The sequence below is a fragment of the Nansenia antarctica genome, assembly GCF_963989245.1.
Source record: "Nansenia antarctica genome assembly, chromosome: 1".
NCBI lineage: Eukaryota > Metazoa > Chordata > Actinopteri > Argentiniformes > Microstomatidae > Nansenia > Nansenia antarctica.
In genome coordinates this window covers 90591016-90607141 of record NC_137674.1, presented here as the reverse complement: position 1 = coordinate 90607141, position 16126 = coordinate 90591016, and the positions used below count along the sequence as shown (strand labels likewise).

Genomic DNA, 16126 nt, shown 5'->3' with positions numbered 1-16126 from the left:
ACACAGACACACATTCTACTCTCTGTACCCGTGTGTCGGTGACTCCGGTGGCCTCTTTGATGCGGCGGAAGGCCTCCTCGTAGGTTGAGACGGTCCTCTCCTCCTCCCCCACCCTGGTGGCGCTACGCTGGGCTTCGCTGCTCAGCTCGTCTGGCTGCATGGCTGCCCGCTGGGCCTGAACGACAGAGACACAATCCAGCTTTAGACACTTGCAGCCTGTCGGTATGTGAATATTTAACACACGCAATCTGGTGTGTATGATAATAATAGTCATCGATGGTCTCTAGTGTTCTGCAGATATTGTAGTGTCAAACAACAGTTAACTGCACGAAATAACAGAGCTAAACCTGGCTAAACCTAATCACATATATCATGTCCTCTCCCACCTCCCCCTCGGGTCAACAGCTACAGTTAGGTTTAGACTTTGATCTTTGCCCACCCTTCTCTCCACATTCTCAGCCTGGGCCTTGCGCTCCTCCGCCTGTTTCTTGTAGCGGACTAGGATGCGCTCTCTCTCCTTACGCTCCTTATACACCTGCTCCTCCTTATGCTGCAGCTCTGCCTGGAGGGAGACAAAGAGAGAGAGAGAGAGAGAGAGAGAGAGAGAGAGAGAGAGAGAGAGAGAGAGAGAGAGAGAGAGAGGGGGGGGGGGGGGAGAGAGACAGGAAGAGACAAGAAGAGATTAGGTGCAGGGCTATGAATGCATGGGGATTCAGCGATGATGATGATTATGATGATGATGAAGAAGATGATGATGATAACACCAGTCACCTTGGCAGCGTCTTTGGAGAGGTGCGCATCGCTGTTCACGACCTGCAGGTCCCGGAGCTCCTGTCTCTGCCTCAGGATCTCAGCCTCCTGGCCGTCCAGCTGAGACTGGAAGGTCAGGCTCTCCTCCTGACCACAGGGAAGGTGAATACAATAATAGAATAATGTGTGTGTGTGCCGAGCAGAAGGGAGGGGAGGTTAACCCAGGACAGGAACATGGGGCTGGGTACAGGGACAGGGACAGGGGACAACCAGCAGGGAAACCAGGGCGCCGGTTCAGATCGCGACGGGTACACCTACCATCCATAGTGGCTTGTCATAGGTAATTAACCTGAGCCGCCCTAGGGAATCAATCAGAGACGCCCTGAGGCGCCCTGGCCCACATTCACCACATAACTAAATATTATTTAGTACATCCATTGTCAAAGTTAATAGTAGGCGTGTGTACAAAACAGAAGAGGAATGTTAGGCCGTCTGCAATGAGGGCATGTGCATGCGAGGGCAGCACCTTGGCACGATACTATTTATAGACCTTGAATATGACGTGCGGTACCAGTCAAAAGTTTGGACGCGGAAGTGTGTCCCAATCTTTTGACTGGTACTGTAAGCTTTATGGAGTGGCACATTGCCCCTTGGGGGTTTCTTGTCCTCACTTGCACAATATACTGTATATCCGTATCAATTCCTGTCGATGTTTCAAAAGCTGTTTAACTGACCTGCAGGTGGGCCTTCAGTTTGACATAGCCCCTCATGATGTGCTCAGCCTCCTGACACTTCAGCTGGGCTTTCTCCAGACGGTTCTCCAGCTCCCGCAAGTTCTAGAAAACCACAAACAAACCCAGGTGCACACAGGCACGCACGCACATGTACGCACGTACACATGCACACACACACACACACACACACACACACACACACTGATGGTTGGTTGTTCCTGAGGTGGGTATACAGTGCTATGTGGTAACAAGTCTGATTCTGATTGTGGATGTGGGTGCCTCTGATCAGGGGGGGGTTTAGGCAGTGAGAATGATTGAGCTTAACCTTTTGGGGGTCGTGCTCCTCAGAGGCCTCCCCTTCACTCTGTGGACAAGGGTAACACATCAGTGATCATCCCATTGTAACGGTCCCATCGCATTACCCAAGAGTGCTGAAAGTGTCACCCAAGAGAGAGTATGTGTGTGTGTGTGTGTGTGTGTGTGTGTGTGTGTGTGTGTGTGTGTGTGTGGGTGCCTCTGATCAGGGGGGGGTTTAGGCAGTGAGAATGATTGAGCTTAACCTTTTGGGGGTCGTGCTCCTCAGAGGCCTCCCCTTCACTCTGTGGACAAGGGTAACACATCAGTGACCATCCCATTGTAACGGTCCCATCGCATTACCCAAGAGTGCTGAAAGTGTCACCCAAGAGAGAGTATGTGTCTGTGTGTGTGTGTGTGTGTGTGTGTGTGTGTGTGTGTGTGTGTCTCTCTCTCCCTCCCTCTCTCTCTCTCTCTCTCTCTCTCTCTAGTGTTCTGTCCTGGTACCTTGGCCTCCTCCTCTCGTCTCAGTGCGCCCGGCTGTGGGCCTCTGTTGTCAGGCTTCATGCTCTGGGTCTGGGTCTGGTACTGGGTCTGGAGGTCCTCCAGGCGGCTTTGGTAGGTCTGGGTGGTGTGCTTCAGGGCGTTCAGCCTCTTCATCTTGTCACACACCTTCTGGTCCAACACCTTGAGCGCAACCTGACCACCAAGAAGATAGGGAAGGAAACAAGCCATAAGATAGAGAGATAGAGAGAGAGAGAGAGAGAGAGAGAGAGACAGAGAGAGAGAGAGAGAGATAGATAGATAGATAGATAGATAGATAGATAGCGAGAGAGAGAGAGAGAGAGAGAGATAGATAGATAGATAGATAGATAGCGAGAGAGAGAGAGAGAGAGAGAGAGAGAGATAGATAGATAGATAGATAGATAGATAGATAGGAAATTCAGGGGTTAAAGCAGCTCAGACCACAAAACAACAACAACAACAACAACAACAAAATAAAGTGTATCAACAGTTATTGTTCTAATACACCATGAACTCATGTTTGACATGTTCCCACCTTCCCTGACATGTTCCGGAAGGCAGCCTTCTCATTGCCTCGGCTTTGAAAGGCATCCTTTATCACCTTCTCGTCTCCCTGGAAGAGAGAAACCAATCAACACTGATTTAGCCACAGAACCTACAAGAGGGTCGTACAAGGGTAACGACTAAGATGGAGATATGTAATAGTGTTACATACAGCGAGAGCATCTGCCAAGTTCTGGTGCAGACGCTTGTTCTCCTCCCTCATCTGGAGGATGCATTCCCTGTTTTTCCTGACGCTGGACTGAGAACTCTCATAGTAGGCAGTTCTGTCTCCCTCTGTTGGACAAGTCACCTTTTTATTATTTCAGCAACCACTTGGATACATGCTTGGATCCTTCAGACAGTTGACCCAATATATCTCTGTTTAGCACTTTGAAAAATAGATATATTATTACTTATATCTATCTATTTAGCTTATAGATAACTGTTTAGTAGGCTAAGACAACTCTTTCTTTTGGCAGCGTGGCCCAGTTTATCACTTGACTTTGCGTTACAAAGTTGGAACAAAGTATCGATTAGATATATTTACACTGGGCCAGTTACCAGTACTGCAGCATGTAGCCCGGCTAGCACTAACGGTTACTGCAACTGAGGTAAACCCTGTAACGGACTGACGTTGACGTGCTTCTATGCAGATCAACTAACAACTTACCAAGCAGTTGGATTTTCCTCTGTAGTTCTGTTATTTGGTCATGAAGAGGCGGTTTTATGGCGTCTTTGCTGAAGGGCATTTTCACAAATAATATACAAAAGTACCATTAGCTACTAACTGACTGACTTTTGCGTGCCTTTGCTTGAGCGGATTTGCCGTTAAAACACAGACCGCCTAACTAACCTGTTGCCTGGCAACCGGTACACTTCCCGTCAGATCGAGGCTCGAGGACTAAAGGTTACTCGTACTTTTTTCACAGTGTTGTCCGTACTGATGGGCTGCTGCTTCCCTCTAGCGGTGAAACCACCATGCTGCTTGAGGTTCTCACAGAACACTCCACCGAATCACCGAATCCCTCAAGTTTGACAACTGCAAATCTCGACCAATCACCTGCTTGTAAATGCAGTACAGTGGGAGGGACCAATATCATCAACACAACACACATGAAACGCTTTTTTGTCGGTCGACTTACCGACGACAACATTCAGTGAATGTGACACTCGCGATGACATAATAACATTGACCGCTGCCAGAAGTGTTGCAACAATAGCTATGGGGTGTTTTGGTTTGCAAGTGTTTAGTGAAAGAGAACTTTAGACTCCGACCATTGAACTTATAATCACCAGTTTGTGGTTGGTTGTTGAATGGGTAACTAAGTCACGAGTATTGTTTGAGTGCCGGCTTCGTTTATCATCTATTATCAAATATAGGCGACGCTTCTCTTCCGTTTTAGCCTCTTTCTGAACACCACCGACACTTTCCGATGAACCTCCGAACCCTGGCCGCGGTGGCCTCGACTCTCTGCCTGTGCCCGGTACTGTTCACTCGGGGGGAGGAGGACGTTCCCGGTTCCTTTTACGTGGCCGCTGTGTACGAACACCGTGTGGTACTGAACCCGGAGCCACACGTGCCGCTGTCCCGGGTCGCCGCGCTCGAGCACATGTGGGAAAACCTGGACGTTTACGAGGAGCAGACCGCGCGGGCGGCAGAACAGGTAAGGCAGCTCCGGTCCCCGGTGGTGGTGGTGGTGGTGGCGGCGGTGGTGGTGGTGGTGGCGGTGGCGGTGGCGGTGGTGGTGGTGGTGGTGATGATGGTGGTGGTGGTGATGGTGGTGGTGGGGGTGGTGGTGATGGTGGTGGTGGGGGTGGTGATGATGGTGGTGGTGGTGGTGGTGGTGGTGGAGGTGGTGGTGGAGGTGGTGGTGGTGGTGGTGGTGGTGGTGGTGGTGGTGGCGGTGGCGGCCACGGGTCAGCCATAGTTCTGAAAAGCTACCGGATGTGCATGCTTTAGGTCCAGCCCAGCCACAACACAGCTGGTAAGAATGGTTGAATGTGTGCGGTTGTAAACTTTGTAGGATGAGCTTACCTACCGAGCTCTCCTGTCTGCTGCTCAGGCTACAAGATTTAGGCTGGGGGAGGAGGCTGGTATCAAACACGTGGGTCAAACTGCCTCCACTGATACCATACCGTGTCATCTCCTCCTAGGGGGCTCAGATCATGGTGTTTCCAGAGGACGGTCTTCAGGGGTTTAATTTCAGTCGTTCCTCCATCGCCGGTTACCTGGAGACCATCCCAGACCCCCAGAGAGAGACGTGGAACCCCTGCACTCAGCCTGACCGACACACACACACTGAGGTGTACATCCACACGCGCACAAACACACACGCATGTACGTACGTACGCACACACACACACCACAACCACATACTTACACAGTCAGACACTTTCCCTCTTTTTGAAAAACACAATTCAGTCACTTCACTGATTCACACATTTGTTAAAATAACATGTTTACATGAAGGAACAATAGATAACACCTGTATAGAACCCAATCGTCTGTGGAGACTAATCTATGCCATATTTGTCCTGGTCTCTCTCAGGTCCTCCAGCGTCTGAGCTGCATGGCTCGCCGCCACAGCCTCTACCTGGTGGCCAACATGCCTGACCTCCAGCCCTGCCTTTTGACCCCTGACCCCTCCTGCCCCCCCGATGGCCACTGGCAGTTCAACACTGATGTGGTGTTCAGGTCTGTCTGACTGGGTCTTCTTTACTTCTTTAAGCCCCTCTAGGTTTCTCCCATAGAGTTAATTTTCATAGAGAAGGAACATGCTATTGTATACAGGGATTAAAGTTGTATGCTATTGTATACAGGGATTTATTCCAAGTTGTGACGGATTTTACCTGGTGTAATATGATTTGTAGAGGCATACAATCTATTTTGATGTTGGTATTAGGTATATAAATGATATATAATAGCCTATATAGCCTACATATAGGCCTTTATTGGCTACAACTATGCGACAGTAACAGAGCGGGGTGCACTGACGCTGAACCCCTCATAGTGATAAGTAGGTGGACATGGTGCGTGGTGCTGAAATAGCCGACATGCGGTGTGTGTGGTTTGAAAAAAGTAACGCCAGCTCAGTAAATCATTCAAACTTAATGTTTACTTATAGGCTATGTGAATGTGACTGCACCACACATGTGAACAGTAACAAAGCAAATGCAGTTTAATTTTATGAAAAACATTGACAACAAAATTGGTGCAAAAAAAAAAGAAAGCTGAATCCGCTTAGCCTATATGCTCCTGAAACGACAGAGCAAACACGCTACATTACTAGGGATAATAATTACAATGAGCCATTCATTAAAAATATAAAAAATAATATTAGGCTATTAAATCTCACTTAATGAGAAAACTGGCATCCGCGTGCACGCGCATGAAACGCGCACGAGCGCTCAAAACAATGACGTAATTTGACCAAAAACTAGAGGGAGCGTGACAAAAAATGTAAAAATAAATAGCGGTTAATAGACTCCCGACTAGGGTTGCCAGATGGGCTCGGGGTTTTTGGGTGGAATTAGCGGTTTTAGACTGTGGTTAGGGTGGAAAATGTCGATCCCATCTGGCAACCCTGTTCGCGAGTCCGGGATGGAATGTAGCCAATCAAGAAGCGAGCTGACTTCTTCTTTTCGGATGGAAATATCGGCGCACACCACACACAATACGATCAAGGCTGTTAAATCCAAGATTTTTTATCTTTTTAAAATTAAAACGTTTTTGTAACAAAAAAACGTCAATTTTTGCCCATGATTTGGCGGCCCACTTGCAGTACTCTTGCGGACCACCAGTGGGCCGCGGCCCACAGGTTGGGAACTGCTGGTCTAATGTATTATTATTATTTATTATTATTTTGGACGTCACTTTAATCCGGCAGTTCACAAGGTTTTATGCACCAATCGATTCCTCTAGCGCGTCTTTATCGCATTCATTGACGAAAGGACGACTCGCATGTATAGGTGGAAGGGAACATTCATTGTGAGCACGTAAAATGTGAGTCTCTCACAACGGCTTTGGATTGATGAAACCAGGTAGGATGAACGTATAGTTTGCTGTCCATTCCTCTTTAAATGCCCTGTTTTCACCGTCAACTTTCCTCTTTAGACCTTTGGAGAGTGACATTATCAGTGTTGCCACAGTTACTTTGAAAAAGTATTCTGATTAATGATTACTCCTTTAAAAAGTAATCTAGTTACTTTACTGATTACTTGATTTTAAAAGTAACTAAGTTAGATTACTAGTTACTTTTTTAGTTACTATTGGCAGCTGCCTAGGCACCCGACCCCCCCCCCCCCCCCCGCAACATAAAAATGAAAACTGGTTTTGCCAAAACTCACTTTATTTTAACAGTAACTTAAATTACATAATTAAACTTTAAACAATAACTTAAAACAACAAAATAAAGAGTCTTTCTTTGCCTCACCCAACATAAATACTTGTTTTTAAACAATAAAATAAATATAATCTTTATTTAACAGTAACTAGCAAGGAGTGGTTTCACAAAACCTAAAACCTACCCTGACCATTCAGATATGATCCTAATATAATCCTAATCCTAAACTGGGTGAGTCTGAGTTTATCAATGATCAACATTTATGTTCTTGTCATCCTTTGCTGACACAAACTCAAAATAATCCTTATATTTCCAGCTATTTAACGCATATCTCTGTTCTCGCTCCATTGTGTAGGCTACGCTTCTGTTTACACTGTGCAATCAGCGTGGTGATACACGTGAGCGATTCTGCTGCAATCTCGCGATAGTCGAGAGCCGTTTTTTGCGGGCATGGCCTTCCATAGTAACCTCGTGTTGAAAACGTGAGCACTGACGTCACTCCCCAAGACGCGAGAAAAGCTATCGAACATTACAAAGAAATACTGCATTTAGCCTAAGTTATGAGGTAGTAACGCAATAGTAACGCACAGTCACTTGAATAAGTAACTTTAATCCGATTACTGATTACTGGAAATAGTATCGCGTTAGAATACTCGTTACAGAAAAAGTATTCAGATTAGAGTAACGCGTTACTTAGTAACGCGTTACCGTCATCACTGGACATTATGTGTCTCTTGCTAGCTAGCAGGTTAAATGTTTAGCTAACTTCACCTGGCACGCAAACAACCAATCCAATAATAATGTGACCTTGTAAGTCTGGGAGGAGGGGGGAATAATTATCACAATAAAACTATGTTAAATAATTATTAGAATAAGTTAGGCTGCGCTACATCGTCAGTCCACACATTTATTATTCAAAACTATGGAAAAGGGTGAAACTACGTTTCAACGTTGTTGAGAATCACAACACAAACTCGCTAGTCAAGCCAAAATACTGCAGCGAAATGGATTGGACTGCTACCTAGTTAACTAGAACACTACTGTACATTGTTAGCAGGCTCACAAAACAAGCCGTGTTAGTTGACTAGCGATGTGTCATTGATTTTATACAATGCGGAAATGTGTTCACATTTTTCAAAAGAAAAGTCAAAGCATTAGAACGTAGAACGGAAAATCGCATGCGTGCTTTGCGCACGGAAAGCCACCGGCCCCGATTTGGCCTGAATTTCTTTTTCCGTCAGGAGATTTATTTATTTTGCTTTAATCCCTGTATCTACCCCCATCAGGGAAGGCTAGTGGAGGTAGAAATCGGAGAACAGGGCTCATTGTAATGCATGGAACAGAATGAGGAACAGTCTCAAACATGCGTTCCGTGTATTACAATGAGCCTGTAGTCTGATTTCTACCTCTACCAGTCTTCCCTGCTCCCCCATGTAATCACAGTTGATTTAGCAACCCCTTCTTTTTTTTAGGGCGCCCTCTAGTGTTTAACACTTGTGTTTGTGGAAGCAAGCCACCAATGCTCTGTTATACCTGAGATGTGATTTCATTGGTGAGGGGAGGAACCATAGTGTTAAATAGGTATGCACCGAAATGAAAATTCTTGGCCGAAGCCGAAACCGAACTTAAGGAAACAGTTATACCAAGTGCGTACCGGCAGTTTTTCATTTATTTAGCTATTTCTTTTTCATTTTTGTTGTTTTATTCATGCTTGTATGCTTATTGTAACATTATAATTATAAAAAATGATGTGCTTGAAATGCTTGTCTCATTCACAGAACAGCGTGGGTTGCTTGCACTGTTTGATCGCATCATTTAAAAAAAACGTCTCGCATTCGGTAAACATTCGGTCTTTTCACACCGAATGGCCCTACACTGAATGTGTTTTTTTTGCTATTGGCTGAACTTTCCCTATCCCTAGTGTTAAACAATAGAGGGTGCCCTCTACTAAATCAATGGGGAGCAGGGGAGGCTGGTGGAGGAAGAAATCGGAGGACGGGGCTCATTGTAATGCATTGAACGGATTGAGGAATGGTTTCAAACACACATGGTCCCTCCCCTCTCTCTGTACATGTTCAGTGCGGATGTGACTGACTACTTCCAGATATGTCTTCTTATTTAAACCAAATCAAATCACGTCTCCTCAGGTCTGACGGAGCATTGGTCGGCCGCTACCACAAACACAACCTGTACTTTGAGAAGGCCTTCGACAGGCCCCCTCGACCAGAGGTCACGACCTTTGACACACCATTCGCTGGGAAGTTCGGGGTCTTCACCTGCTTCGACATCCTGTTCCACGACCCCGCCGTGATCCTGCTGAAGCAGGTGGGGGGGTGGGGTCGATAGATGACACACACACGCAGTAGGGATGGGACGAAATATTGTATGGTGATATATCGCGTTACAAAAACGTGACGATACGCATCATGTTGCAGAACAATGGATCGCGAAATAAACGTGTTTTATTTTCCATTAGCTACACTTCTTGGGGAGGCGGGGGGAGGCTTCCGTAATAAAGAGGAATTATTACGGACGTAGACACCAAACATCTGACAAGCAGGCTAAAATATCTGCGTTAAACGCACCCAACCTGAATCTGGCGAGTGGCAAGCCCATAGGCTCGTTGGTAACATTAGTCCGCATAGCCAGACCTATCTCCACACTGTGCCACGCTGGAGAATAATACAAGATTGTGCGCGAGTGTGTGCGCTCGCAACGCGAGAGAGTTTTTGTCGGGTGAGATGTCTGCAGATGGAAAGTAAGAAAGTTGAAACGTTAGCAAATGTAATTGCTGAGTGTTCTGATAGAGAAAGTTGGTTAAAATTGGTCCTTATTATTGTGACTAGAAAGTGTCTGACTATAATTCCATGGTGTAAATAGTCAAAGAACTAGCAAGCTAGCTAGCTAGCTCAGAGGTGATGAGATGAGCTAGTCTGCTTGCACACTTGCCAACTAAAGAGCTAACTGGATGCACTTTATTATTTTACTTTAAGTAGATATACAATCTTTCTTATTCTGCTAGAATTGGGCTTTATGGTAATACCATAATGGCATATTTACAGTACATGGACAGTGGATTGAAGCATTGGAATTTGGATAGTTGGACAAATTTTTTTCAGGTGAGAGAGTAACGTCAAAATGACATTATCTGACTGCATTGCCCACAGCAATGCAATATTCAATTATAATTATGTTATAAATTGATATGGATCAATTTAATAAATTGATATGGATCAATTTAATAAATTGATATGGATCAATTTATACCTCTTATTAGATTAGAAATACTCTGGTTGTTATGTTTGCCTTTTGGTTGACAACAAAAGAGGGAGAGAGAAGGATAGAGAGGGAGAGAAGGAGAGAGAGCAGGATGGCACACCAGAGAGAGAGAGCAATAACCAGGTGAGAAAGTGGACAGGTAGTCAACCACATAAGTAAGTAGCCTTGAGAACCGATGGATCTCGAGCCTAATGGCCCCTAGGGCAGGAGCCTATCTCCTACACCCCCTGGACATGACGCTGGCCACCCCCCCAAGGCAGCAAACCTAGGGGAAACACTGATCTTGTTTTATTTATGATATCGTAGCGTGACTGTATCGTATCGTGAACCCCTGTATCGAGAGGTGCATCGTATCGTGAGTTGAGTGTATCGTCCCATCCCTAATACACAGGCACACACACACACATGCTCACTCACTCACTCACACACACGATAAGACATTAACACAAGACATGTTACGTTGCCAAAGCAAACATGTAGGAATTCATCAAATTAATGATTTATGACAGAAAGGGAATTGTGATAGAAAATTAACAATTTGTAATCTGTTCTCTGACCCCTTTTCTCTCCCCCCCTCTTCTCTCCCTCCCCCTCTCTCTCAGGGTGTGCGTCAGCTGGTCTACCCCACGGCGTGGATGAACCAGCTCCCCCTGCTGGCGGCTGTGCAGTTCCAGCGGGCGTTCAGTCTGGGCGCCGGCGTCTCCGTGCTGGGAGCCAACATCCGCAGCGACCTGCTGGGCATGACGGGCAGTGGGCTGTTCTCCCCGACCACAGCCCTGTACCACCACGCCCGGGCAGGGGCACCGGAGGAGGGCAGGCTGCTGGTGGGGAGGGTGCCCATCCTGGACCCTGCATGGCTGGGGGAGAGAAAGGCTGGGGCTGGAACAGGGATGGAGTCTACAAGGCCAGGGGAGAGAGAGGGAAAGGAGACCCCCTTCACTGAGGTTGGAGGACCTGGGATGAGAGGGGCTGGGGCTGGAGCAGGAATGGAGCCTACGAGGCCTGGGGAGAGAGAGGGAGGGAAGACACCCTCCACTGATGCTGGAGGACATGGGGAGGGAGGGGTAGTGGAGCTGGGGGAGGTCAGGGGTGAGGGTACAAGTGTTGGAGCCCAAGCTGGGTCAACTAAGCCTCTGGACTCTGGATTCTGTCTACAAGAGAGTCAACACTGCCAAGGGAACTCTCTTTCCCCCTCCTCCTTCACCTCCTCTATGATGTATGACCCCTTCTCCTTCCTCCTCCTGCGAGGCTCAGAGGGAGAGCTCAACGTGTGTAATGGCCCTCTCTGCTGCCACCTGCAGTTCCGGAGGTCCACACAGGGGGGCGATACAGAGCTCTATGCGTTGGGGGCATTTGCCGGCACACACACCGTTAACGGCCGATACGCTGTGCAGGTTTGGATGAGTAGCATCTCAGTTACAAACAGTTTACAAACATACACAAATATATTACGTATTATATATTATAGTGCATGTCTGGTGATTCTATTGCCCTGTCTAGAAACCAAGGGAGACCGGTGGAGGTAAAAATTGGGCTCATTCCTCATTACATTCTATGCATTACATGTCCCGATTTCTACCTCCACCAGCCTCCTAGCCCCCAGACACTTGCTTAGATCTGAAAGGCTTTCATAGTTAGTCTATCAGCTAGAGCAGGGGTGGGCAAACTTTTTGGCTCAGGGGCCACAATGAGTTTGACAGATGGGTCGGGCCAGTAGCAGATGGATGGAGAGTGTTTGTGTATATATATATAACCCACAAATGTATATTTCCCGTGTAGCTTCATGTTCAGCTCATTCATGTGTGTCCTGGTGATCAGCATCAGTTTCTTTTACAACTGGCTTCAGTACATGATCAAGCTGCAATGCAGACTTACCCATAACAGGGCTTCCTGATGGATTATGCAGTGTAGGAAAATTACATCCAGCTCAGGGTTTTCCTCTTTCACCTTATCCTGGATTATTTTCAGCAGCCCGACGTGTTTTTCCTGTTAAGTTTGCCAATCCATCTGTGGTGACATTGGCAAGTTTACACGATGGTAGCTTCAGCCTCTCGATGACACCAGACACCCTGTCATACAAGTCCTCTCCTTGTGTTGTCCCCTTTAGAGATTCCATAGTAAAAAAATCCTCTTTCTACACTCCAGGTGTGTGCTCTGGTGCGCTGCTCTGGGTCAGAGACCAGCTCCTGTGGACAGGAAGTAGAGGAGACGGAGTCTAGAGTTGATTTCCTGCTGGAGGGGAAGTTCAGGACCCGTCACGTGTACCCGTCGGTGCTGGTCAGTGGGTTGGTCCTGGAGCAGCCCGACCAGGTCAAGAGGACCGCAGGCGGTCGGGTGGCGATGAGACACTCAGGGAAGACTGCTGGGCTGGTCACCGCTTGTCTCTACGGCAGGGTGTATGACCAGGACTAGAGAGAGAGACTGTGTGTGTGTGTGTGTGTGTGTGTGTATGTGTGTGAGCGTGCCGCAGTGCAATGATAAACAAACCAATTGTGCATTGTATGACTAAAGCATGAAACTTTCAGCATATAATCTACATACCCCAAGGATTTATTTCAGACGTGGAACGACTTTCTATCTGACCTCTGGTGACCTTGAGAGGTCATTGACCTCAGCATTGCATTTTTTTATTTTTTGCCCCATCACCTCAATTATAATAATGTAGGCTATGGCCCAATTCCGATTCCCTTTTCTACCCCTATGGCTCGTTTTCGAGTGCCACACGATTTTGAGCCAAGGCCTCGGAACAGAGCCACAAGCCATAGTGGTTGAAATCTTTCCCTATGAACTCAAACTCGCCTGACCTTAGCCCCATAGAAAATCTATGGGGTATTGTGAAGAGGAAGATGCGATGCACCAGACCCAACAATGCAGAAGAGCTGAAGGCCACTATCAGAGCAACCTGGGCTCTCATAACACCTGAGCAGTGCCACAGACTGATGGACTCCATGCCACGCCGCATTGCTGCAGTAATTCAGGCATAAGGAGCCCCAACTACATGCTTATACTTTCCATGTTCATACTTTTCAGTTGGCCAACATTTTAAAAAAAAACTTGTTTTGTATTGGTCTTAAGTAATATTCAAATTTTCTGAGATACTTAATTTGGGGTTTTCATTAGTTGTCAGTAATAATCATCAAAATTAAAAGCAATAAACACTTGAAATATATCAGTCTGTGTGGAATGAATGAATACATTATACAAGTTTCACTTTTTGAATGGAATTACTGAAATAAACCAACTTTTTGATGATATTCTAATTATATGACCAGCATCTGTATATCCCACTGCGTCCGCCCAAGTATATCCCGCTACACCCGGACGCGGACGCAGCGGGACCCTCCTCATCTCGATAGCTGTTGATGAATGAAATAAAATGAAATAAAATACCTAGCTAGCTGTTGATGAATGAAATGAAATAGCTAGCTATAGCTGAAGGTTAGAAAATCCTTACTTCCTCCAGAGGGTGTTAACTCGTTCCTTGATCAGTGAAGATTAACAGTTGCTTGTGTAAAGTTAGGCACCATTTTTGTACATGTTTGACCTTTTAGGCTGTTTGTAAGACGTTCAGTTTCTTGATCCGCCATCTGTATGTGCAATATATTATTCCCGTCCATATAAAAAGAAGGACTATCACACTCAAATGTTCATATTATTGGTTTATTTACCACAATCTTCACAGCACCAGCAAACTCATCAATACTGTGGTGGTATCCATCAACTTGTCTGAAACAACATTCGCGCCAAAACGGATATTTATACATAAACGTCACGTGATATATATATATATATATATATATATATATATATATATATATAAACGTCACGTGTAACACATGTCACATGTACAGATAACAATATAACCTTCACAATAAATGTGCACAAGGCACTACAGCACAAATATGTACCATGAGTGTACACTCATCCTAACACATGAGAACACACATCCCAACACTGTTCTGTAGTGATTGAAATTAATTTCAATTTACAGTTTACTAACACTTCATATTTGAATTCCAACAGTGTCTCCAGGACAAATAAATGGTCAAGCTAATTAGTGGGCTTGCTTCAGCAAACTCAACATTCTGAATCGAGTGCACTAGTTTAATTTGACAGACAAATTGAATGGACTATCTCTAGTTGTCTCAATTTTGGGGGGCTAAATCGATTTAAAGGAACCAAAAGCCAAAACTAAACATACCGTAATAATATGTAGGGACGGGGCTTAGACCATAGAAACGGTATAATATCTATGGACCAGTCGCTCCCCTACTCCGTTCATAGAACTAGAGTCTACCTCTAGTAATTATATGCAAATATTTATTGTACAAGTTCTCAAATCGTGTTTGCGAGTGCAAATGTCATTGTTTTGTTAATTACTATTGTATTGTTAAAGTACAACTCCTATCCGTCAACTGTTCCGTTCTAGTGGTTGCTAGGGAAAAAGTCACCGCAACAAACACACGCCCTGTTCCTGGTGGCCTCTTGATTGACAGGTTTATAAACCTTTTAGAGCGCTGCTACAGCACAGTTGACCAATGAAACGGAGGTCATGTGCCGCTGTAGTTAGATAGAGAGCGCAAATGATTTCTTCGAGCTGTCTTGATGCAAAAGCAACAGCCGCTAGAAGCCCATCTGTAAACTCATATCCTGATGGTAAGTGTTGCCTTTTCTAATCATGTGCTTACGCATGCTAGGCAAGGCGTGTGAGTGATAGTGCGTGTGTTAAGTTTTTGTTAACTAGCTATACTCATCATCATCCTCCTCAGCCTCATTGGGTCCCAGCCTGTCAGATAGCAGGCCTACCAAATCATCATCGAAGCATCGTCAGTCAGTTTCATTGCTCATGAAAATGTAGCCAATGGAAGTTGGTGACAGCCTGCTAGAAAACGCACATGTGAACCCATACTTATGTGATTTGGCTTTCCATTCACAACGTGTGTGTGTGTGTGTGTGTGTGTGTGTGTGTGTGTGTGTGTGTGTGTGTGTGTGTGTGTGTGTCTCTCTCTCTCTCTCTCTCTCTCTCTCTCTCTCTCTCTCTCTCTCTCTCTCTCTCTCTCTCTCTCTCTCTCTCTCTCTGTCTGTCTGTCTGTCTGTCTGTCTGTCTGTCTGTCTGTCTGTCTGTGTCTTTTTATTGCTAGTGTGTATCGACACTATGCCCAGCACTGGGGGTGCCTGTGGTCTGGTGGTCTTGTTTCTATTATTAACACACTGCAGTAAATGACAACACATTCCTCTCGCTCAAAAGGCCGATCCTAGAATCACCCTTGATTGTCATCAAACACGCCAGGCATCTGTACTGTATACTGCAAGCAATTGATGTTGTTCATATCAGCTTTGTGCCGTGGGCCTATGGTTTAAACTGACTTTTGAAGGATGTCTTGAAGAGAAGTAAAGAGAGGAAAATAATACATCTGCTTCTGTGTAAACATGATTGTTGGGCGTCAGTGTATTTTGTTTTCTCCCTTAAGCCCCAGCATGAGGAGTCAGCTGTTCCAGAGACATGGATAAATATGAGAAGGTGAAGAAGATTGGGGAGGGTTCTTTTGGGAAGGCCATCCTTGTCAAATCCAAGGAAGATGGACGCCAATTTGTCATCAAGGAGATTGGCATCTCCCGGGTAAACACCTTGCCTTTAATGTAAAAAAAAAAATGTTT

General features: G+C 45.8%; 3 protein-coding genes across 3 annotated transcripts in view; 2 read left to right on the top strand and 1 right to left on the bottom strand.

Moving 5' to 3' along the window:
- LOC308169168 (outer dynein arm-docking complex subunit 3-like) overlaps positions 1 to 3595 on the bottom strand; it is a gene marked incomplete at both ends in the record, with an annotated part of 8026 nt that extends 4431 nt beyond the window's left edge. The window contains 9 exons of the mRNA XM_080543820.1: positions 29 to 175; positions 440 to 562; positions 772 to 897; positions 1485 to 1586; positions 1810 to 1848; positions 2286 to 2477; positions 2839 to 2916; positions 3019 to 3140; positions 3517 to 3595. Coding sequence (XP_080399946.1) covers positions 29 to 175; positions 440 to 562; positions 772 to 897; positions 1485 to 1586; positions 1810 to 1848; positions 2286 to 2477; positions 2839 to 2916; positions 3019 to 3140; positions 3517 to 3595 — 1008 coding nt within the window. The remainder of the gene's footprint in view (positions 1 to 28; positions 176 to 439; positions 563 to 771; positions 898 to 1484; positions 1587 to 1809; positions 1849 to 2285; positions 2478 to 2838; positions 2917 to 3018; positions 3141 to 3516) is intronic.
- A 486-nt stretch (positions 3596 to 4081) lies between these two features.
- Positions 4082 to 13792, top strand: btd (biotinidase). Its single transcript, XM_080536723.1, has 6 exons — positions 4082 to 4510; positions 5001 to 5150; positions 5396 to 5541; positions 9337 to 9514; positions 11071 to 11862; positions 12614 to 13792. Exons 1-6 carry the CDS (start codon positions 4280 to 4282, stop codon positions 12878 to 12880), a joined length of 1764 nt encoding a protein of 587 aa, XP_080392849.1. The 5' UTR covers positions 4082 to 4279; the 3' UTR covers positions 12881 to 13792.
- A 2179-nt stretch (positions 13793 to 15971) lies between these two features.
- The window catches only part of nek1 (NIMA-related kinase 1), a gene marked incomplete at its 5' end in the record, with an annotated part of 43859 nt that continues 43704 nt past the window's right edge, over positions 15972 to 16126 (top strand). The window contains one exon of the mRNA XM_080527109.1: positions 15972 to 16088. Coding sequence (XP_080383235.1) covers positions 15972 to 16088 — 117 coding nt within the window. The remainder of the gene's footprint in view (positions 16089 to 16126) is intronic.

Excerpts from the sequence above, each read along its gene's own strand:
- btd (XM_080536723.1), top strand. The coding sequence starts at position 4,280 with ATGAACCTCCGAACCCTGGCCGCGGTGGCCTCGACTCTCTGCCTGTGC. Across the intron at positions 4,511-5,000 it reads CCGCGCGGGCGGCAGAACAG|GGGGCTCAGATCATGGTGTT; the intron begins GTAAGGCAGCTC and ends ATCTCCTCCTAG. Across the intron at positions 5,542-9,336 it reads AACACTGATGTGGTGTTCAG|GTCTGACGGAGCATTGGTCG; the intron begins GTCTGTCTGACT and ends ACGTCTCCTCAG.